This window comes from Terrapene carolina, unplaced genomic scaffold, assembly GCF_002925995.2.
Source record: "Terrapene carolina triunguis isolate 2854851 unplaced genomic scaffold, T_m_triunguis-2.0 Scaffold35022, whole genome shotgun sequence".
NCBI classification, from domain to species: domain Eukaryota; kingdom Metazoa; phylum Chordata; order Testudines; family Emydidae; genus Terrapene; species Terrapene triunguis.
In genome coordinates this window covers 857,979-881,047 of record NW_020699373.1, presented here as the reverse complement: position 1 = coordinate 881,047, position 23,069 = coordinate 857,979, and the positions used below count along the sequence as shown (strand labels likewise).

Here is a 23,069-nt window from a genome sequence, read left to right as displayed (position 1 = left end):
TTGGGGTGGCGGGGGGCAGCGCGGCGCGGTGAGGGGGTTCGGCGGGGGGTGTTCGGCGGTGTGGTGCTCCGCGGGGAGGGGTTCGGCAGCGCTCCGCGCGGGGGGGGATGTTCGGCAGCGCGGCACTCCGTGCGCGGGGGGGGGGGGGGGTTCGGCGGCGGGGGGCTCAGCGGGGGGGCGGGAGCGGGGGGGGGGGGGGGGGGGGGGGGCGGCGCTTTTTTTTGTTGCTTGGGGCGGCAAAATAGTTAGAGCCGGCCCTGGGTGGCACAAATGTAACTGAAGGCATAAGCTGGCCTGCAACGTCTTTATTACTTGTAATGATTCATGATAAGAACAGTTACAGTTTGCAGGGATGACCGTGAAATAAAAACACATCATTTTACTTCTAAACTGAAAGTGAGCACCTTTGATCTAGAAAATACTATGAGACAATAAACGCATAACCGAAAATGCCATTTTTACATAATCAGAGTCAAATTGCACTTTAATACTGTAGAAAACAAAATCCTGAGGGTGGTTGATAAAACTATTTTTTGATGGCAAATTGGATTTTTGACTAGAAAATTTCTACAGAAAATTTCAGCTTTTTGTCAAAAAAAACAAACAAACCAGGAAGCTCTTGGCTGAAAACTTTCTGTCTGAAAACTTTTTTTTTGGGGGGGGTTTTCAATGAAAAGAGGGTGGTTTTTTTGTCTTTGTCAAAAATTTCCAAAAGGAAAAATTTATCTTTTATGACCAGCTCTACAAAATCCCTTTTCTAGGTTGTGTCATGGTATCAAAAGGAAATGATGGTTTAAACTGCTGACTTGAGACCATAATGGTGCTGAATTGTTAGATCCATAACAGGGGATTCAATTACAGACTCGCATTCCCATAATTTCTACCGATGATGTTTTTGTTAACCATGTGTGAATGTCTATCTTATGCCAATCAGATTCCAGGAGAGCCTAAAACTATTAGATTGTATTCTGTGTTTGTATATCACCTATCTGAATGATCCAAGACTAGGGCTCCTGGGCACTATGGTAATACAAATAAATAATAAACATAATAGATGAAAAATTCACTGAAATATTCCATTTTATACCTTTTGGGGATTAACAAGAGTTAATTTTGGGATATAGGAAACTTGCCATTCTCATCAACTGGAGAACCTTTACTCACTTTATATTCTCATTTGCAGGTACTTCAGGAAGTTCCACAGTTATCATCCCATCTAAGTTGGTCTTCCCAATGAAGACTGGCTTGGTGCGCAGTACATCTGGTGCAGTCTTTGCTGTAACCCTATGCTGAAGACCTCCAGCACTGTTTCCCCTATTCGTCAGAACAAAGGAATACGATGTCTCCGGCTTCAAGTTAGTGATAAGTTTCTGAGTGGCTCGACCATCCACCTCAACCACCATTTTCCCATCATCATAAAGGATCTAATAGATACAAAAATTCAAGGCCTTTTAGTCATTGGGAGAAAAAAAGTTGTTAAATGATTGGTATTGATACACTGAAAACATAAATGAACCCAGCCATAAATTTAAAATGGTAATCGGCAGCATTTTATAGTCAAAAATGTTATTGACAACGGCATGTCAATCTAATTCTCTTTTTCCAGCAAAAATAATTATTTAAAATAAAGTGTCCTCTACTACAATGTACATGGTAATAGAGATGTATTTGTTAACATGTTTAAAATTCTTATGATGCTGATACAAATGAGCTGAGTGTTTAACATGCTGTTTACATCAAGGCTGTTCAGCAGACTTGCGTTTACTGTAGATCTACCCATCCTTAAAGGTTCCTTGTTTTTTGAACCAGTTTTCATATTCACAAAAGTTCATAACATACTGCTCTTTGCTGACCTTTCCCAGTGGTGAGCAATAAGTGCTTAAATGGTGCAGAAGAAATTGTAGGCAAGGCTGCAACTTACACAAATCTGTCTGACTGTATTATAAATAATTGGAATGCAAGAGTTAGAAACCAGATAGGTTTCTTTTTTTAAAGAACAGGTCAAAGGACTAAAGAAGATCACATTCTGTTACATACAATACAGAGCAGAAGCATTAAAAGAAAATTAATATTTTTAATTCCTCTGTTTAGAAAGACCTGTTGCACTGCATTATAAACAAACAAAGAGTTCACAGCATGTGTAATATCTAATATCAGTCAAAGTTTTGAATGCTGCCACTGCACTAATGCTAAGGTGGAAAGTTCACATTGCCGAAGGACTGATTTTAACTGCTTGGGTCAATATTGCTGATTAGCATACACTTTTAAATATAGCAGAACCAAAAAAAATCCACCTGCTCAGTAAATTGCTTAAGCAGCTGAACTATATCCTCCAATTTTATCCTTGATGTCTTACAAATTAGAAAACAACTTACTTTGAAAGGCATGGCAGAATTGTAATTCTCTGGAATCTCCCAAGACAGTAATACTGACGTCTTCATTACTGCTTTTACATGAAAATTTTTTGCAAACACTGCTGGAAAAGGAAAAATAATGTATTTAAACTACATCTTGAACCTTAGCTACTATAGCTTTTCCGCCACTACCAATAAGCTGGGGCTATTAGCTTTCCATTAAGGATAAAAAGAATAGAAATGCAAATCTCTGACTTGCTTAAGACAATCATTTTAATACCTCATTCTTACGAAGTTCATTCATCTAATACCATCTCAGTATGTTAGATTTTTCCTTACCTGAAAATACTGTGCAGATGTTAGCCAGACTTGCTTGACATGGGGTAACTGGATTCTAAGGTATCCAAAACATATTAAGATTTACATACTTTACCTTTTGTGTTGGTCGAACCTATTTACATGAATGGGCGGGTCAGTTTATTTACAGCTTCAAAAACACTGATATCCAAAGACCGACATTCCTTTAAAGGACAACGCCATAAGCAGACAAATCCTACCTTGATCCACGGGCAGTGTCCTGAACTGGACACTTGGACTATATGGACCGGGCCCTTTGCTCGTGTGGGCACGTACTTTTACATCATATGTAGTATCTGGTTTTAAGCCAGAAAGTGTCATAGTGGTATCGGCGGGAACAATGGGGAGCTCAATTGGGTGGTGTGCAACATTGATATCTCTGTACAGCAGGGTGTATTTGGTGATAATGCCATTTCGCTCTGCTAAGACTGGTGGCTGCCAAGTTAATTGGACCGACGTAGAGGTGGAACTTTCTGAATGGAGGTTCTGAGGGAATCCATTGGGTACCTCTTCTGGAATAGAAATCTCTTTCACCATCTCCTCCCCATAGCCCACTTTATTTCTAGCTGAAAGCCTGAAGAGATAAGAAGCTCCTTTGTGAATGTCTGTGGCTGTGAAGTGGTCTTCTTTCTCCAAGAACTCCAGCGTTGTAAACATATCCAAGTCTTTGCGGCCAAACTTCAGGCGGTAACCCTGCAGGGGGCCAAAGGTATCGACAGGAGGGTGCCACTGAATAAGAGCCGTGTTCATCTGTGTGTGGCTAATCACAAGCCGAGGTTTTCCTGGAACTGTAGCACAATGTTATTTAATGATGATAAATATAAACGGAAATGTGCATTTAATTCTTGAGGCTTTTTAAATAGGAATACAGCTGTATTTGCTTTTCCCTCACTCTTTGTTCCTCAAATAACTATCTTATAAAAGTTCAGAAATAACTCTTTCTTCTGCACTATTCAGTCACACAGTATAATAGACTTGGATAACTAAGCTAGCCATTATTTGTTGTTCCCCCCACCCATTTTCCAAATACAGAGAAAAGTATGAACATTCAGGGACACAGAACGTATGAACACAAGTGAGGTAAAACTTCCAAACAGCTACTACCCATCTTTGCTTACAAGTACTCGCTTGTGAAAAGGAGTGTTGTCATAAGCATTCATTAATTTAATCCAGGGGAAAACATTTCCATTTCTGTAAGTAAAAAAAAAAATGGAGAAATTACAGGTTTCTCACGATGCCTAACATATCTACTACCATTTTTTTTTTTTTTTGTGGGGCGGAGGGGACTACACCTACAATAGAAGGTAAGTCAGCTGGACCTTCTTCTTAGCAATCTTAGCACACCACCATTAGGAATCCTATCTACCTACCTTAGGTACTTATATGGCATCTGTCACTATAGTGTGTCTGAGTACCTTGCAATCTTTTTTGTATTTATCCTATCAATGTCCCTGTGAGACTGGGAAGTACTATTATCCTCATTTTACAGACGGGGAACTGAGATACGGACAAACCAAGTGACTTGTCCAAGATCACACAGGAAGTCTATGGTGAAGAAGGTATTTAATCATGAGCTGCCCAAATCAGAGGCTGGCATCCTAGCCACTGCACTATTCTTCCTCCTGGGTCCTGCTTATCAGACCTTCATTCACATGTGTTTGAACTCCATGTAGATTACACTGACCAGTTGCAAAGCTTGCCTCTCTTAAGCAGTTTATTACGTCTGAAATGTACACGTAAACAGCTCACAATAGGAAAGTCAGCAGATGCACAAGAAAAAGATGAGGCTGACAGCTAGGGAGCAGATAAGGAGAAAATGGGGTGGGTAAAAGCACTCAAAACTGCATTTAAAAGATGTAAAGATTATGGAAATGGGTACAATGGATAAAGATGACAATGTTATTGGACAATGATGTGGGATTATTAGCTTGCAATGATGCAAGTCTGACACTCCATGTTATGGACTGGATAAATGTAAAGGATAACTTGTGTTTACTGATCAAATTTTCACAGCAAAAAAGACAATCTCTTCTTTAATCTTTTGAACTGTACATTTTATCTTTTCCCCAGAACTCCAGAAAATCAGTTAGTCATAATTAGAACTATTGATGATAATTCCAGAACAAGAACACCATTTCTTGGTGAAAATTCTGCAAATGATAAGCTCTTTTTTCATTACTCCTTTCGTAAGTCCTGGCCAATGTCTACAATATCATATGAATTTTGGTTTATTTTTATAGCCATTTACTACAGAGGCTTCATTTTTAAAGCCTAATTCTTGTCCAAATAGGATCCCAAACACTTTCTATGTTTTTCTGTAGTATAAAATGTATCTCTCTGAGTTCTGACCTTTCCCCACTGACGGATACGAGTCAGTTATGGAGCAGAGAAAAGACTGTGGATGCTCTCGTAGGCCATATTTTTCATTGTATTATAACTATTATTGAAGCCAATGGAGCATAAGCAAGAGGAGAAGAGCCCACAAAAATAGAATAATAACTCGTTCGGATTTTTAGATGACAGGTTGCGGGAAGCTGTCACTAAATTATTTATGCCATACATTGTTTTTACTCTTGTGGCAGCCCTCACATTTAAGACTGTTTCTTTTAAGTTTGATTGGTGGTGCCTATATAAAAGAAGTAAAAATTACAGCTAGTTCTCGAGCAGAATAGAAAAGCCAGCAACGTTTGCCTAACCACTAAAAAAAGAATTAAAACAATTAAAAATGCATCTATGTTGTCTAATGGCAAGAGCAACACATACCCATCATATCTTCATATGATACCACGTACTCTAGGATCTCCTCTTCAGTTAATAATTCAATGATTTAAATAAAAATGAAAACTTTTTTCTAGTTTCTTTTTACTAGAAATCTTTAAGGCAAAATGTTCCTAAAAGAGTCTAACTGTCATGACTTATATTTATTATAGCCCCAATGGTGAAAATGCAGAATTTTGTCAGGTCTTTTGGGAACTACAGTTTCCCAGTGATTATATTGAACAATAGTGATTGCATCCAAAGAGGACTTCACCCAATAATATTTGAGTTCAGTAAGGTCTAAATAAAATTCATGTACCTATGAAGGGGACATTCTCTGAATTTCTAATGAATTGCATCTCCATAGCCATCCAGCAGGATGTCACAAACACCAAGTTACCTCACAACCATTACAAGATCAGAACAAGCTTTCTTTGGCTGAGCACAGCCTAAGAGCAGAACACTGACAACAGAAGCTTCTGGAAGGTGCCTTTAGCAACTTACCCAGGTACAGTGTCAGCTGCCGTACAGCACATGAGCTGTACGACATCTTGTAAATTAACACCTCTTAGGAGCAAACCTTTTCAAAGGCAGGGGCACTTTTAAAGCTCTAGTTTCAATTGAGAAAGCATAACTGGGCACAGAAAAAACTTAGTCCAAACTGTATGTTTCAACACAGCCAAGCATTTTGTTCTGCTTTAAGAATGAATCTAAACAATTATGGACTTGTGCTGGCGTGATGAGATGCTGCACCTACTGCAACACAGGGTCCCCGAGAAGCAACAGCGCTGTCTCAAACTCGCCATTCACCTTATATAGTGTCTGATAATAAGGCTCAAATTTTATCAAGGCTTTTGGCTGGTAATATACCTGACTAATAAAAGTATTTCGATGACATCAGTGATTTACACTGATGTAAGTGAGGGGAGAATCAGGCCTGTTCAGAGTAAAGGTGCCATATTTAGTATGTCACCAAAACCACGAGGTAAAAGATATAATAGTCTGATATATACAACTGATAAGGTGTATTTTAATTTTCACAACATGTAAGTACTAAGCAGAATTGTGTGTCACTCTGATCCCCTGGCTTGTACTTATGGTGCTGGCAACTACTCACTCTGCTTTTACACTGTTGTGGTTACTCCTGTAGTGTCTCACCTCTGATAGGCTCCCATACAACCTGCTCTGTCTGAATTATATCCCTCATACTCCCTCGCGGTGGGGAGTGAAGCACCTTAGCCGTACTCTTAAGACTCAGGAGTGGCATTGATGGTGGCGGTGAAACAAATGACGCTTGCAGCACTGAGCCCCACGTGAGTTGGGGAATCACAGGATTATGGGTAAGAACAGAATGCTTACCACTGCATTTGGAGCAAGCCAAAGACCAACTAAAAGGTTCCTGTTAGAGGGAAATGGCAAGGACAGTGATTTGCAGAATGAGTGTGAATTCGGACATTGAGAAAGAACTGCAGAAAGACTGAGTTACACAATGAAGTAAAAGAGGGAGCAGTGAGGAGGACAAAGCAAAAACAGAAAGGAAACTAAAGAACAAGGGGCCTGACAGGAGAGTGACTGTGAATATGGCAAGTGAAATTTGACTGGAAAGGACTTCCAGTTCTCTTAGGGTGACCAGATGTCCCGATTTTATAGGGACAGTCCTGATATTTGGGGCTTTTTTTAATATGGGCTCCTCTTACCCCCCCCATCCCGTCCCGATTTTTCACACTTGCTGTCTGGTCGCCCTAAGTTCTCTCCTGTATGTCAGTCCCTTGATAAAATAGTAACACTTTTTTGTTGCTGTATTGTAATTCATTTTAAACATTGGGGGCTAAATTCATCACTGGCATAAACAAGCTGCACTGAAACTATTACTAAATATTTTAGATTGTGAACAACCACAGAAAACTATATCTATCTATCTATCTATCTATCGTGAGTATAATGACTCTGAGTGTACTTCGTTTATTTGATATATGTAGTTTTGTCTTAGCTATATATGGCACTATTTTGTAGTACATCAATAGAAGTACCGCATCATGTTCGATACAACGAATGAAATCTTAGTAATATGAGACCTCACTAGAGCAAGCTGTTGTCAAATCTTTCCAGAGAAGTGAAGAAAGATTGACAGCTTTTGTATGCAAATAATGAGGTATGCAGTTAGTGAAGTGTGCATTAGTAAAGTTCAGCTGCACTGCACTTTTGCAATTCATGATAAACTGTAAAATACATAGCTGTAAAAACAATTTATATGGCTATCATAGGTACCAATAAAGCTGAAGACACTTTTTTTTTTTCTAGCTATCGGCAAGGGTATTATTTTAATCACGAAGAAATATTTAAATTCTTTGACTTGTGACAGTAACTTGTTTGTATAAAGACTTTATAGAAATATGATTACCGATACTAAAAATGGATATAAAACAGGAAACTGAATACGCTATGGGAAGTATATTCTGGAATGGAGACCTTAGCCAAATACCATTACCACACTATCAACTGAGGTTACTGGAGGCTCACACTTGTGATATAAAGTTGGCAAGCCTTCCCTACATACAAGTATAAACTATGGTTTTTAAATACTAACTAGACATAGTAAAACAGTTAATTATCACCAACTGGTTCATACCTGCCTTAAAGTAGATTTTCACATATGGTGAGTTTTCACTGGGAAACATTTAGAGTCCAATTTTCCTTCCAGGAACACTAGTTTTACAGTGATGTAACTCAACTGACTTTAATGGAGATACCTCTTTTAAAACAAGTCTAAATGAGAGTAGCGAGTCAGGCCCTTAATTTGTTTTGTAGTATTTTTAGACAGTTCCTTTGTAGAAGTTCCCCATTAAATGAAAGCTGTCAGAAGTTGACAAGCCCTAAATTAGAATTATTAGCTTTGCTTTGGTATGTGAGTTTGGGAAAGTACAAGTGCATCATTCCTCCATCTGCCTACTCTATTCTTGTGAAAAGGCAGGGTCTGAAATCTGTCTGTGCATTCTGTAGTATGCTTATCATTCCCTTTTCTAAATGCCTGTATGAGAATCCTCCTTACTACAGATAATAAACCATAGCCAGGTCTAACATATTGTCTGAATAGGTATTAATTTAGAGAAAAAATATATGGAGCAGCAAAATTCTGAGTTCCTGTTTGTGCAGAAGATTGTGGGCTGGTAGGTGTGGACATATACCAGATTGCCATGGCATCAAGTAGAGTAAAGGGACAATGCCAGTGATGTAAGCCAATACAGGCCTCTGGGTTTGTTCTTAGAGGTCAAGCAGCAGAGGAGTTTCATTACAGCCTTTGTTTTGGAGAGTATATAGATTTTTTTCCAGTGACTGGAGAGTTGTTTTTTGTTTTGTTTTGTTTTTAAAGGAGAGGGACAGAAAATTTTGGGACAGTCCAAGCTGATAGTGCCCTTCCATGATCAATATAGATACCACCAGCTGAAGCTGGAAGTTTTGCTTCTATCATTCCATATCGTACAATTATAGTTAGAGACTGGAATGAATTTGATTAATCAAAATATCATTGAAATTACTGTGTTTATTAGAGCTGGGAACTGAGTTTTGGAAAATGTTTTGGGTCAAGTTTTGCTTTTACCTACACCAGAACCAAAAGAGGCCCAGCTGAGGACTGCATATTGTCTGAACTACTAGAGTTCATTGGAGAGGTGGAGCTGGATAAAATATATCTAGTGTATATTAGTCACGAGTAATGAATGGAAGGTACTGTAGAAGCTGGAATGCAACTACATGATCAATCTAGTCCAGAGGTGGGCAAACTACAGCGCACGGGCCACATCCGGCCCGCAGGACCCTCGTGCCCGGCACCTGAGCTCCTGCCCCGGGAGGCTAGCCCCCGGCCCCTCCCCCGCTGTTCTCCCTCCCCCGCAGCCTCAGCTCGCCCCGCTGCCGGCACAATGCTCTGGACAGCGGGGCTGCGAGTTCCTGGGGCAGCGCAGCCGCAGAGCCCGGCCTGACCTGGTGCTCTGTGCTGTGCAGTGTGTGGCTGTAGTGCCGCCAGCCACCAGTGCTCCAGGCAGCGCGGTAAGGGCAGGGGAGTTCGCGTGTGGATAGGGGGCGGGGCGGTCAGAGGGCGAGGAACAGGGGGGTTGAATGGGGGCAGGGTTCCTGGGGGACAGTTAGGAAGGAGGGGGGGTTTGGATAGGACGGCGGGGGGCAGTCAGGGGCAGGGGTTCTGGGGGCAGTCAGGGGACAGGGGAAAGGTGTGGTTGGATGGGGCAGGGACCCGGGGGGGGCAGTCAGAAAGGAGGGGGGGTTGGACGGGGCGGCGGGGGGCAGTCAGGGACGGTGGTTCTGGGGGCAGTCAGGGGACAGGGAGCAGGGGGGGTGGATGAGGCAGAGGTCCCGGGGGTGGGCTGTCAGGGGGTGAGAACCGGGCCATGCCCCCTCCCCTACCCAGCCCTCCATACCATTTCCAAAACCCGATGCAGCCCTCAGGCCAAAAAGTTTGCCCGCCCCTGATCTAGTCACTATAGTTGAGATTTTCCTAAATAGTCTAGGAGATATGGCTATATCTGCTGCTGAAATTATTGAAGATGTGTTTCTAAACCCACTAGACTGCTTTGAAAAGCTCAGCCTGGGTAGTTATAACATATATACTGTTTGACTTTCCACAGTTACATAATCCATAGATTATCGTTATGATAGTTTATAAAAGGGTTAGAGGGCTGTTATGATTTATCATGATAGGTATGGAATGTTTTTATGGCCATGTTCTAAAACCAAAAAAATGAACATTTGTAAGGAAAATAAGACTGCCTTTCTCCTTTACTATGGGAACTCAAATTTTAAAGGCCTGGTGCCTCACAAAGTATTTTCTTTTTCTGCGGGGAGAGATGGGTACTGTCCATTTGGCAGAACATTTCTTGCTCCTGCTTCCTGCAGTCTACTCTGATTCTTTGGCATTTGTCAGGACAATCCTCCTTTTGCCACTTGCTGATTTTCCCCTTGCTTAGAAAATATATTGTGGGGGGCAGGAGAGAAATTATCTGGCAATAGGTTTATAGTGAAAACAGCATTTTTCTGCTACATCATGAATTTAGGAAGGGACTAGGATGGGGACTTGTTCCATTTTTTGGCTCAAATGAAGAAAGCTCCATCTGCTTACAAACCAAAGACTCCTTCTGTCCTACAAACACCTTCATTTGCACTAGAGACAGCTTCCATACAGCAGGTGTATCAAAACAAGTATTGCAAGTTGAGAGACAGCCAATTCAGAGATGAAGGGGTATCCAAGTATTACCTGCACCAGTGGTAGACACTAGTTTGGGCTTGCTACGTGCTCCATCTCCTTTTGTTGTGTAGGCTGTCACAGTGAGGGAGTATGTAGTTTCAGGCTGTAGTCCAGAAATGATCATTTCCTGAGATGAAATAAAACAACAAAAACACGTATTAAAAATTCATTCCTTATTAAGAAGGTGCAGAATAATCTAGTCAATTGCTACATATCACATAAAGTGCATATGCTTTTGTGCTACCTGTAACGAAGATACACATTGGAGTGTATCAGAAGAATGTTTTGTGAGTGTGACACTTTGTAATGCAGTATGTTTCACTTTTTAAAAGTAAAACAGACAGGGCATTTCTAAGTAGCATGCTTCAGGTAGTTTTATATGGTTTAGGCCAAAGAACGAATGATGTGACCGGTGTAATAATCATCCTGAAATGCATTGCCTGGAGAGTCTTACTGCTATTGTGAAATTAAAGCAAGTTGAAAAATAAGTTTGACCTAGTAGTTTACTGGCCATTATTGACATAGGTATGAAATCACTAGCAATAAGTCAGAGAGCTCCAGTTTTACCCACACTTCTAAAGCTATTTCAAAATACACTAAGTACAGTGCACCAGAAACACTATTTGCCTTCATATATAGATTTCACAACAACTTGTACTTGTTACAGCACTGTTCATCCAGGAATCACAAAGTGCTTTACAAATTGCTAACTACTCAAAATCTCAAAGAACCACTCAATCAGCATTGTTAGAGCAAACCCCAGAGCTCTTAGGCAAAGTACACCAGCAACAGAATGGATCAATTCTCAACCAATACAAAGAACAGGGTGTAATATATGCAAAAACCAAAAGAGACCTTTTCACTCACACATGTATATACACATGGAGGCCACCTGAAATAAAGACTTGTTCTTGCTCAAAGGCAGCAAGAGAAAGTTTTGTCTTGATACATCAATCAGGCAGATAAGCATTATTAGTCTGTTGCTGATTCATGGGTAAACTGAAGAACAGAGAAGTCTATTTTTCCAAAGTCACACAGTTATCATGGCTTCCAGTTCTCAGTCATAACCACTAACCTGCACTCCTTCTCAATTCTGTGTGGCTGAATGGATTTACACTAATTTCAGCATTGCTAAAGGAATGGCACACTTCAATGTCAAGAATAAATAGCAAATGTGCAATCATGTAATCTTCAAATGCAACAACCATAGAAGTTAACAGCAAAATTATGGGCCCAACTGTCCACGGTAAATGGATTTTTCAAAATATGAGGATAGGAACACTGTACAGATGAAATTAAAATCTGGCCCTATATTTTCAGTCACTTGTTAGCAGTACCAAAAGTACTAGTTAACAATGAGAAGGGATGGGTGAAATGTTTCCAATAAAAAAGAACAAATCTGAAAATTCATCCCCAAACTGAATTCTACCCAAATGGCAAAGTCAGGAGGAAAGACATTTCACTTTCAGTCTTTCAAAAGGCAATTACAAATGATGGTGACAACTTAAAACTATAAAAGCAAAACAAATGACAGTTTTCTTTTAAATAATGATTCACACACTAGCCTCATTTGGAGTATGTTGTATTCTACTGTATGCAAGGATAAATAAATGCATACAGTAGTGTCTTTTAAAAAGGCAATTTGAATGTAATAAACACATTTCTTAGGCCATAAATACTGTGGGACGTTTACCTTCCTAGGTTTGATTGGGAAGTGTACAAAACAGACACATATTCCAAACAAAAAGAAAGATGAACTTGTACTTCTGCTGCACACTACACACTGAACCTGAAGGGTGACTGACTACTAGGCAAATCCAAACTGTTTTGGTTTTCTTTCTGTAATACCTTCTTTTAAAGCATAGTTTCTTTGGTTGCATTGCCAGGCAAAGTTAGTTACAGCCATCAAAACCAACAAAAACACAAAACAATGTTGTACGTTTCAGCACCATGCCAAACTCACAGAACAAAGAAAAAAAAAGTGAGGAAAATTTCAATAATATGTTAGTACATGCATTTGTGCAAATGACAAAAACATTTACAAAACAGAAAGAGGTTAAAAAAAAACAACACACACACTTTTTGTCTGACCAGTCAACAACTACTCACATGTTCGGCAGTATCATCATATTCCCACTGATTGAGAGTAAAGAATGGTGGAAAGAAAAACAAAAGAAATGAAGAGAGGTTTGTAGCCTGGTTGAGGCAATTTTGTTGTTCGTAGTAAAAATAAATTTTAAAAAAACAAAACAAAAACCAAAAATCTCCAAAAACTGGCTGGCAAAATCAAATAGCCTTTGAAATCAGGTTAATGAAATTAGACTGGGCATTTTCAATTCCATATTTATTACCGGGGGTGGTACAAAAATTGTAACTTTTCTTTCCTTGAAGGGTAAAAGAACGACATATTCCCTAGTACTGAATGCTATTATTGCTCAGTAATATTTTATGACTGTATTAATGAAAGCCACTGATATAGAATGAAAGGCTGCCTGTTTTTCTAATCATATGTTACAAGGCTACATTCATTTTCATTTCAATTTAGCCTGTCCAAATTACATCAGTGCACCTATTTAGATTCATAACTGCAACGTGTATACATACTTGAAATGAAGTAATGAAGCCCTGTTACCATCATTTGGTTTTTCATTGCATATGTCAAGAGAACACACATTCAGGGAAATAAATGAGAGGGGGTTAGAATGTGCCAATGAGGGAACTAGCAATTAAGAGCCAAACACTAAAGAAACCTACAAATGAGCAAGTTTGGCTTTGGCATGGATGGTGTTTTGGTGCCAATATTGCACACACACTTTCTCTCTTTCCACCTTCTCCAATTTAAAATGGAGTCAGAACTGGGGCCACACAGAGCTTGAAAGCAGATATCTGAGCAAGACAAAGGGAGAATTGAAGCTCAGAGGCTTATTGTTTTCTTTCTCATTGTGACGCATGGCTAGAAAGGGTTAAACACCCTGCAAAATAAATAACCCTCAAAAGACATGTGCGGAGATAATGTTTGTGTTTTTGTGTATTTACATATGTATGAGTAGGGTGGACAATGTAATCAACAGTCCCTGTCTATGCTATATTCTGATAATTCAGAGGTCAAAAGAAGATCCTAGCATTGAAATGAATTGTAAACACGGAATATCTCAGTATTCATCTCCCTTTGAAATGTACCATGAAATTGTATAAAAGATTCTTGGGTCTGATTCTGTCATCTCAGATCTGCTTAGACTTCATCAGGGGAAGTTTGAGTCGCAAGACTGAGGTCCCAGTTATGCTGGTACCCCCGGAATATGAGATTTGGACATTGGACTATGACCTGTGAACTGAATTCTAAAGGAACTCTTTGCAACTACAAAGCTCACCATCTCTGCTATGAATCTGAACCTCAATGAATTGAACTCATGTCTGTATGTATAATGATCTTTTAACCATACTCTCTCTGTTTTTTAATGAATTTTAGTTTAGTTAATAAGAATTGGCTGTGGCGTGTATGTGGGTAAGATCTGAAACATTCATTAACTTGGGAGGTAATGTGTCCGATCCCTTGGGATTGGTAGAACCTTTTCTTTTATAAGATGAAGTAAGATTTACAGATATGTTCATCATATCTGACGTGGGTACCTGGATGGAGGCCTGAGGCTGGATCACTTTAAGGGAACTGTGTTATTTGGACTTCTGAGTAACCAGTAAGGTAATAAAGAAGCTATTTTATGCTGGCTTGGTAAATCTACGTATTGGACTATCCACCAGCTTTATGGGGATTGTCTGCCCCATTCTTTGCAGTTCCCCCTAATTGAGTGACCACAGCTGGCTCCCCACTAGGACCCCGGCCACACTCATAATTGCAAATTTGTAGTAAACCACAGGCATTTATGGTTCATTCTGTTTAAACTGCGAGAGCACAATGTTTTGCCAAATAAATAAATACATAAATATGTAAAACAAGAAAATGGACCTCTTGAGAACTGTCACAATACTATTTAAATAGGCATGTCAACAAAATTGAAGGGACAAGAGATCAGTGCCCCTCCTCCCCCCCCCCAACGAATATAGAGAGTTGCAGTGGGGCGGAGGGGGCTGCCATCATTTACTAACATGAAACATAGAACTGGTTAAGATTTAATTGTTTATTTTCAATTAAGGTGATAATATCTGATGACTTTAGGGTGACCAGACAACAAATGTGAAAAATTGGGACAGGGGTGGGGGGTAATTGGAGCCTATATAAGAAAAAGACCCAAAAATCAGGACTGTCCCTATAAAATCAGGACATCTGGTCACCCTAGATGACTTCCCATTATTCACATACAAAACGAGCCCGGGCTGTGAGAGGTGTGCAAACATTTATAGCTTTCCCTTAGACGTATACATCAGTGGCATAATTCAGGTAATCTCGAAGTCCACAAAGCATAAGTATAGCCCTACCATTAGAATCCTAATATTAGAAGTTCTTTTGATCTCGATGTGATCAAATACGTGCCCCAGAACAGAGATTTCTCTGTCATGTGCCATGATTTGTAAAACAGATCAAACCACTTTCTCAGCATCTGCTGAGCAGCAGAAGCAACCTTAAATTTTTAAAACACCCTCATTTTACTTGATAGTTATTGATTTGAATGATGTATTGTGTTATTTAAATACATGAGTGAGTTCTAAAACTATGACACAATATTCAGGCCTCATTTGATAAGAGTGGTGAGATGGGTACACACTAATGCTTTCAAGGCAGTACTAGATGTGCCAAAGCAGGGTTCTAATCTGCCTACTTCTGGTTCTGATGCTAAAACATTGAACAGAGTATTCCACCCAGGAATAAGTTATCTGTGTGAAATATCTGGTGGCTGGATCAGACAGCACACATGCTAAAAGGCACTGACTATGATCTGCCTGGATGCCCTTTGGCACTCTTCCAGAGGACATGCAGATCATGAAGTGTGTGGGTTTAGGGGAGCCTGCAGATGGTTACAAAGAATTGCACTAAACTTAGCTGGTTTTTCCCTCATGTATGCATACACAGGCTGTCTGAATTTGGCACAAGAAACTGTAAACATAACCATTCTGGAGAACCTATTAAAATGGAAATAAAACATGTCAGCTTGTGGGCCAAAGTGGAGAGAGGGAAAGACAGGTAGTTATTTATATGTATTTTCTAAATGCAGCATTTTTACTGCAGCCTATAAACAGAATAGAAAATAATCTAGTTACCTGTGCATCAGCCAGCATGACATCCTTCAGCATGGGTTGACCCTTTGGCTCTCCATTTTCCATCCTCACATAGTGAACCTGGTATCCTCGGATCTGACCATGCTGCTTATTGGGTACAGGCGAGCGCCATGACACTTTAACAGAGGTAGAGTTGACAGCCTCTACCTCGACTTTGCGAGGAGGACCACTAGGAACTGGAACAACATCATTGGATAAAACAGAATTACAGGCACCTGTCCCACCCATTTAGAGTCTTTTTCTTTCTTTCTCTCTCTCTCTCTCTTTAAGGGCAGACCCACTACGTTTTCTTTGAAGAATACAAATTGTTCAACAAACGAAAATGCTCAACCAATCTGCTCTACCTTTCAGTGAAAAGATCAAAAAACATGACTGATGCAAAAAATGGAAGAAAAAAGAGTATTAGAGAAATAGAAAAACATGTAAAAATGTACAAAAGCCAAGGAAGATGCTTTGAGATTCAAAGCATTAAAGTACAAAGAGATATTTTGTAATTGAAATAATAATAATAAAAAAACAAAAGATTTCAAAAAAAAGTTCCCTTTTGTTTTGGTTGGGTTTGGGTTTTTTGCAGTGGAACAAAAAGGTGGTTGATAATTGGGACATCTTCTGTTATATTCGGATTTGGAAGACATTTGACAACCTAGATATTTAAAATAAAAATATGTAGAGCATCAGTTTTCCAAAAGATTTTTTTTAAATGCACCAAAGAACAAGAAGGCCATTTTTAAAAATCAAAGACATAAGCTCATCAGATAGAAGACTTAAAAAAAAAAAATCAAAAAAAAAGTAGAAAGATTCCCCCTGTGAAAACTGTTAATTTTTTAAAAAAAGAGGAGGGGGGGGAAAAAGAAATCTGGGAAGGTAAAAAGGGAAAGAAGTTTAAATTTCAAAAAAAAAAAAAAAAACCACTTTGTGCTTAAAGAAAAATTCAAAACTGACGTAGCAAAGGCAGACCTTTGATTAAAACAATCAAATGGTGACAGTAACAGTGATTTTGGGAAAAAGAGGAGCAGGGACAAAAAAGGAATACTGTTAGCCTATACAAAGACAGCAGATCGAGAGAGAGTCATAGAGGTGCAAACGGATGTAGTGGAGGCAACATACCATCTTCATCTGTCCGAATCAATACTGATAAGCTCTCTGGGCCAGGTCCGACATCAGTGTGGGCAGTCACAGAGATCCGGTATTCAGTCCATTTTTCCAACTGTTCCAAAAGGTACTGAGTAGTGTCCGAAGCAATTCCCAAAATTTCATGGGGCTTGTCATCTTCCCCATCAATCCCAATGTACTTGATTGAATATTCTGTGATAATGCCATTCTGTTTTTCCACCGGTGGAGGTTGCCAACTTACCAAAATGCTAGTGGAGCTGGGGCTGGTGCAACTAATGTCTTGAGGAGGAGCTGATGGCTCTAATTTCAGTAGTGGGTTAGAGGAGGATTTGAGTGAAAGGATAGGAGTGGTTGAAAAAAAAAACATGAACAAAAGAAAAAATGAAAATAAATAAAAAGGGCAACCAAACAAAAAAAACCAAAACCCATAGAAACTTAAAAAGCAAAACATCAGATAATCTTATGCACCTTGGCTTATTAAAGTGAAGAAATTAAAAATGAATAAACCAACTAAATGGTGAAAAAGGATGTGGGGGAAATACATGAAAATGAAGCCTCAAAATAATATTACGTACCTGCAATTAAAATTCTTCTTCAAATAAAAACAAAACGTGATGCTTTTATATGTCTATTCATCTACCCTTGTAATGTTTGCAATTAGTGCAAGTTAGGATATTTTAAAAGATTATTTTATGTATGTCTTTTTTGCCAAATTTTAACCTATTCTGTACAGTCAGTCTTACATTCATTGAATAGTTTTTTTCCCTTTTACTATATTCCAGATAACTTGCAATAATTGCTAGAAACTGCTTGAGAAATTCCCAGCCCCTTTGAAACTTCCCTCCTGTCCCTCCCCCCCAAAAAAGATTATATTTTCATTTTTCTTTTTACAACTGAGTCTGCCTGGATCAAGTTAACTACAAATAATGTTTAAATGGAAAGCATTTATTTAAACATTTATTGTAGCCAACATAGTGTCAAAGCATGCAAAGTCAATAGAAGATGAAGAAAATCTTAGTCAAAGGTTTACCTACCAGGACAAAAAGTGACAGGCTTGTTGATTCTGACTGTACCTTGTACTTACCCTAGATCAGCTCTCAGTTATATTTTTAACTCCTCTTGGAGACACCTTTGCTAGTGAAGAATTAAATCCTACCAGCAATTTTTTTGGTAATTTCAATAAACTACCACCTCCGCGCATTTTGTCAGCAAAATAGCTATTAAATCTTACTAAAAGACTTCCCTAGCAAAACAAAGCACAAAGATACAAAGCTCTGAATTTATACTGTATCTTACTTCACATGAGCACCCATCATTTAGATCAAATATAGCTTGTATTAAGAAGACAGCTAAAATGCTTGCCCATTGTGTGTGATCTAGTCTCTCCCCCATATCCGTAAAGGAAAAACAAATGGATTTTTGGTACTACTTCTTGGCACATCAAAGATAATTAAAGCAGCTGAAGAGTTATAGGGCCCTGCTGTGACCCACTGCAGTTACACATGTATCTTTTGGATCCTCACAGATCTTCTATGTGGATCAATGGATGTTCCTCAGTGTGGTATTTTACCCTTCTCGGGGGGAAAATAAGTGAGAATCTACCAGCATCTGGAGGAGTTGAAGGGGTAGATTAGCTTTTTTCTTTTATAAAAATGTCAATGATCAAGGCAGAAATCAAGTACACAGGGTATACTGGTCATTACGCTACAGAGCATGAATCTGTGCAGGAAGTATAAAAGGAAGTGAAAAGACTCCTTCAGGATATCATACTGACAGACAGATATCCCTGTAGCAGCTTTCTCTGAAGCCATGACTGAAGGTTACAAAAAACTCTGGAGAATATTTCTGCTGTATCCGTGAGAGATTTCTAATATTTTAAGTATCACAGGGATAGCCGTGTTAGTCTGTATCCACAAAAACGAGGAGTCTGATGGCACCTTAAAGACTAACATTTATTTGGGAATAATCTTTCGTGGCTAAAAAAAAACCACTTCTTCAGATGCATGCAGAAACATGCACTTCTTCCATGCATCCAAAGAAGTGGTTGTTTTACTCACGGAAGCTTATGCCCAAATAAATCTGTTAAGGTGCCACCAAACTCCTAATTATTTAAAAACATTATATTAAAATAAATGCAAACCATTCTATCTTGTGTAATTGTTTTTTTACAATGCAATTTCTCCTTTACTTTGCAAGGTGATTTTTACACCATGTGCAATCTAGTAAGCAAATCTATTAGGTCTTATCATATACCATGGACGTAAATTGGAAGTTTGCCATTGATTTCAATGGGATCTCTTGCAAAAGTCTGACTGCCGGCTACTTTCTTTTCATATATAACCTTTGCACTTTTTCACGTATTATCTCAATATGTAAAATAAAAAGAAGGCTACACATAGTGTAATGTCATCTTACTGGCCCTGTCCCATTTACTTTTTTCTTACATAACCAGGACATGGAAATCAATGGGAATTTTGACTGTGCACAGAGTACAGGATTGGGCCTTAAATATTTAACTTGTAGCCACACATAAATCAATTCCCACCCACCTTTTATGATGCTCATGCTCTCATGTGTAACTGAAATGGTCCCCATGAAAGGAAATAATTTTCTTCTATATCTAAATACTGATTTTGCATAATTAAAATGACAGTGCCCCACAACATTATACTTGATTCTTAGATAAGGGCTGCACAAATGACAGCATAATTGGGTCCTTTGTGTTTATTTAAAATGCCACAGACATGCCTCAGGAAGTTCACATTACTCATAAAACTCAAACTCTAAAGCAACAGTTCTTCAGGTACCTTAATTGTTACTAATATCTCATCAAACACTAGCAAAGCGTGACAGTATAAATACAATAGCTCGAGCTGACTGACGCATACCAGAATTTCAATGAGGCTTTGCAGTATTCGTTTAAATAACCTTACTTCACTAAAAGTAATGAACCAATCAGCCTACAGAAAATTTAAAGACATGATGGAATAAAGTTTGAAAATGGAGCAGTAAAGCTAAAGAATTACACAAAGTAAACTTTAGCTGACTATATGAACTATCTTTGGGATGCAATTCTCCATTACCTGAAGAAGATCCCTTTAGTTAAGTTTCAATTTACATGTTTTTAAATTCCTATATGAATTCCCATCAGATTATTTCAGTTAAGCCCTATAAATTACTCACATTGTTTACATAAACAGCCAATAGAATGTAGTTTTCTTGTGTGTATCAAAATGACCTATAATACTAAGGTGCCCACCTTCCAAAGATTGGTCAAAAAAACATTAGGCAAAACTTAGAAAGAATAACCATAGTTATCAGCATGCCTGTTAGTGCATACAGTCCTGGAACCTTCAAATGTACATTTTCTGCAGGAAGAGCGTATCTGGATAAAAGGAAATAAATTTTATGGAATTCACACTGTGGAGCAGGAAATGACCAAGCAGGAATTTTAAGGCTCCAGACTATATAGGAGGCATGCCATGCATGGAAGATCATTAGTATGCCTAGTGGTGCACCTAGAAGCTATACTGATATCATCATAGTTCTGTCTCTTTAGACATTCTGAAGATGTTCTGCTTCTTCTCCTAAGGATATGCAAAAGCCAATAATAATCCAAAAGCAATTCTTCTAAGCCTATCTATTATAAATATGTATCTTAAGCACTGTCCTGCTGTCGTGTTACTGAGACTCTTGCTCTCTATTGCTGTCTTACTGGCTTATCTGGCTGTGTCTGCTCAGCAGATACAAGGAGCAGAATAAAGCAAGCAAGGAGAGACACCTACTTGACTGCATGGTTCTCGCTGAGATTTCTGCAGTTGAAGCACCCAGGCCTTGTGGAGAGCGGGCAGCCAGACGGAAGTAGTACAAGCTGTTTGGCTTCAGGCTTTGCAGGCGGTAAGATGTAGTTGGCTCAATAGAAACACGTTGCTAAAGATAAGCAATAAGAGAACTGGACGTATTGATAAATATCCAAAGATACTTATTCAGAACGTTGTCTAAGGAGAAAAGCCCCCCTGAGACACTGATAACAACGGCATCAATGGGATTAATTTGTTTAAAACTTCTTTTAAAAATGTGAACGTAGCATTTTAAACAAAGTAATCTTAACCAAACAATGAAAGGAAAGTGAATCTATTACCTACAATAAATAAATAATGAAGAATGAAATTTTAAAATAAGCAGTTCAATGTATCAAGCTGCTAGGGAGAAATTTTGTTTGACAGTTTAAAAGGGATTAAATAATTATGTTCAAAATTTAAAAGAATATTTGGACACTGACAGATGACTAGAGCCTCATCTACTTATCTACATATACTTATCACTCCAGTGAAATTGGACTTTTATGGGATGGGTGATCTTGGAGTTAAGGCTAGCCTATTGTTAGATTTGCATTCAAAATCTTAAGACGCAAATTCTTCTAAAGGTATAAATATTATCAAGGACCTATGATCAGGACATAGTACAAGTTTAGGTAGGGGCATATATTTCATATGGAATTGAAAGATAGATCTGGGAACTCTCCTCTTAGCAGTCTTTTTTAGCTGCTGAGCATGTGCTTACATGTCTTCAGTACACGTAAAGAACTTCTATAAACCTAAACTCAGTGAAGTAGCAGTAACCAGCTTTTGCTGTATTCCCAAAAGAGCAACAAGATAGTGACGCAGGAGGGCACTGACATATCTAGCACGCTCCCGCTGTCTCCTGAGCCCACCACTTCCGTTCTTTGCATTGGAAATCAGCTTTATAAAATTGAACAGAAAAAATAAGAAGAGACTTGTTTTTAAAAAAAGATTGACTTAGTGCAGCCAAAGAAACATTTAAAATGCTAATTGTTAATAAAGAGCAAACAACAACATCTAAAAAGGGTATCTTGTGATTAGAAAAATGTATTTTCTTCCTGAGGCACACTGAAAAATACCAATTACCATGTTTTACAAGATTCTCATTTATTGACTAACAGAAATAACTATTCATTATGGGTGAAATCCTGGCCCCATTGACTGCAGTGGGGCTGGAATTTCTTCCTATGGGTCATTCCTAAGAGCTGGGCAAAGTCTGTGAACTCCATGCCCTGGAGGCCGTAAAGGGTTGGACAGCCTGAACTAGCATTACCCCTTTGGAACTGGGAACAACCTCCATGCCTGCCTTTCCATGAACACCCGTAAAGCTTCCCTTGGCCAGTAGCCACAGAGCCTTGCTGGTAACCGTGCTCAGAATCTGCCATCAAGCTGGTTGCTCTGTTTAACAAACCATATCATGTCAACATTCTCATATACTAGGAAAGCAGCTAAGCTTGTACTTCTCAATCATTGCAGCCTTTCATGTCTTATTCCATTAAATAAATACAAAAGGTTAGTACATTTTCATTTACCTCTTCACCCTGGTCTCCATCTTTGTAAACCAGTTCATAGCTGGAAATGGTGTCAGAGCGGGGAGGGGTCCAAGAAAGTAATATGCTTGTTTCAGATTCAGGTTCTGCTTTGAAGTTCAGCGGTTGCCCTGGGACTAAAGGGGAAAGTTATACAGTGTTACCACCTATTTATTTTTCTTGTTCAATACTTATTATTCAAATATTTTCAGTTATCATTGCAGTACTTGGCACAATACTGTCTTTTGTTTTAATTTCTGAACTTAAACAGATAATTGATGCAGCTGTACTAAGCAATAGGTACAAAGCAAAAAAAGTATGTTGTAATATAATGATATTACCAACTTACATTTTATCCTAAATTATTTCAAAGTTCCTCAGAAACAATACACAAAGAAACGATATACAAACCACAGAAATGCTGTCATCCTACAAGTGGACTATTGACACCTGTTTAATAGCTTACAGCAGTGGCTCTCAACCTTTCCGTATCACTGTACCCCTTTTAGGAGTCTAATTTGTCTTGCTTACTCTGAAATTTCACCTCACTTCAAAACTACTTGCTTACAAAATCACACATAAAAATACAAAAATATCGCAGCACACGATTACTGAAAAATTGCTTACTTTC

The 23,069-nt window shown here is 38.8% G+C and overlaps 1 protein-coding gene across 1 annotated transcript in view; it reads right to left on the bottom strand.

Annotated features, from left to right (window-relative positions):
- The window catches only part of LOC113405291 (receptor-type tyrosine-protein phosphatase delta), a 173,087-nt gene that overhangs the window by 133,548 nt on the left and 16,470 nt on the right, over positions 1-23,069 (bottom strand). The window contains exons 3-10 of the mRNA XM_029914316.1: positions 22,442-22,575; positions 20,853-20,997; positions 17,062-17,367; positions 15,937-16,130; positions 10,732-10,849; positions 2,912-3,499; positions 2,376-2,473; positions 1,165-1,424 (exon numbers count right to left, since the gene is read on the bottom strand). Coding sequence (XP_029770176.1) covers positions 1,165-1,424; positions 2,376-2,473; positions 2,912-3,499; positions 10,732-10,849; positions 15,937-16,130; positions 17,062-17,367; positions 20,853-20,997; positions 22,442-22,575 — 1,843 coding nt within the window. The remainder of the gene's footprint in view (positions 1-1,164; positions 1,425-2,375; positions 2,474-2,911; positions 3,500-10,731; positions 10,850-15,936; positions 16,131-17,061; positions 17,368-20,852; positions 20,998-22,441; positions 22,576-23,069) is intronic.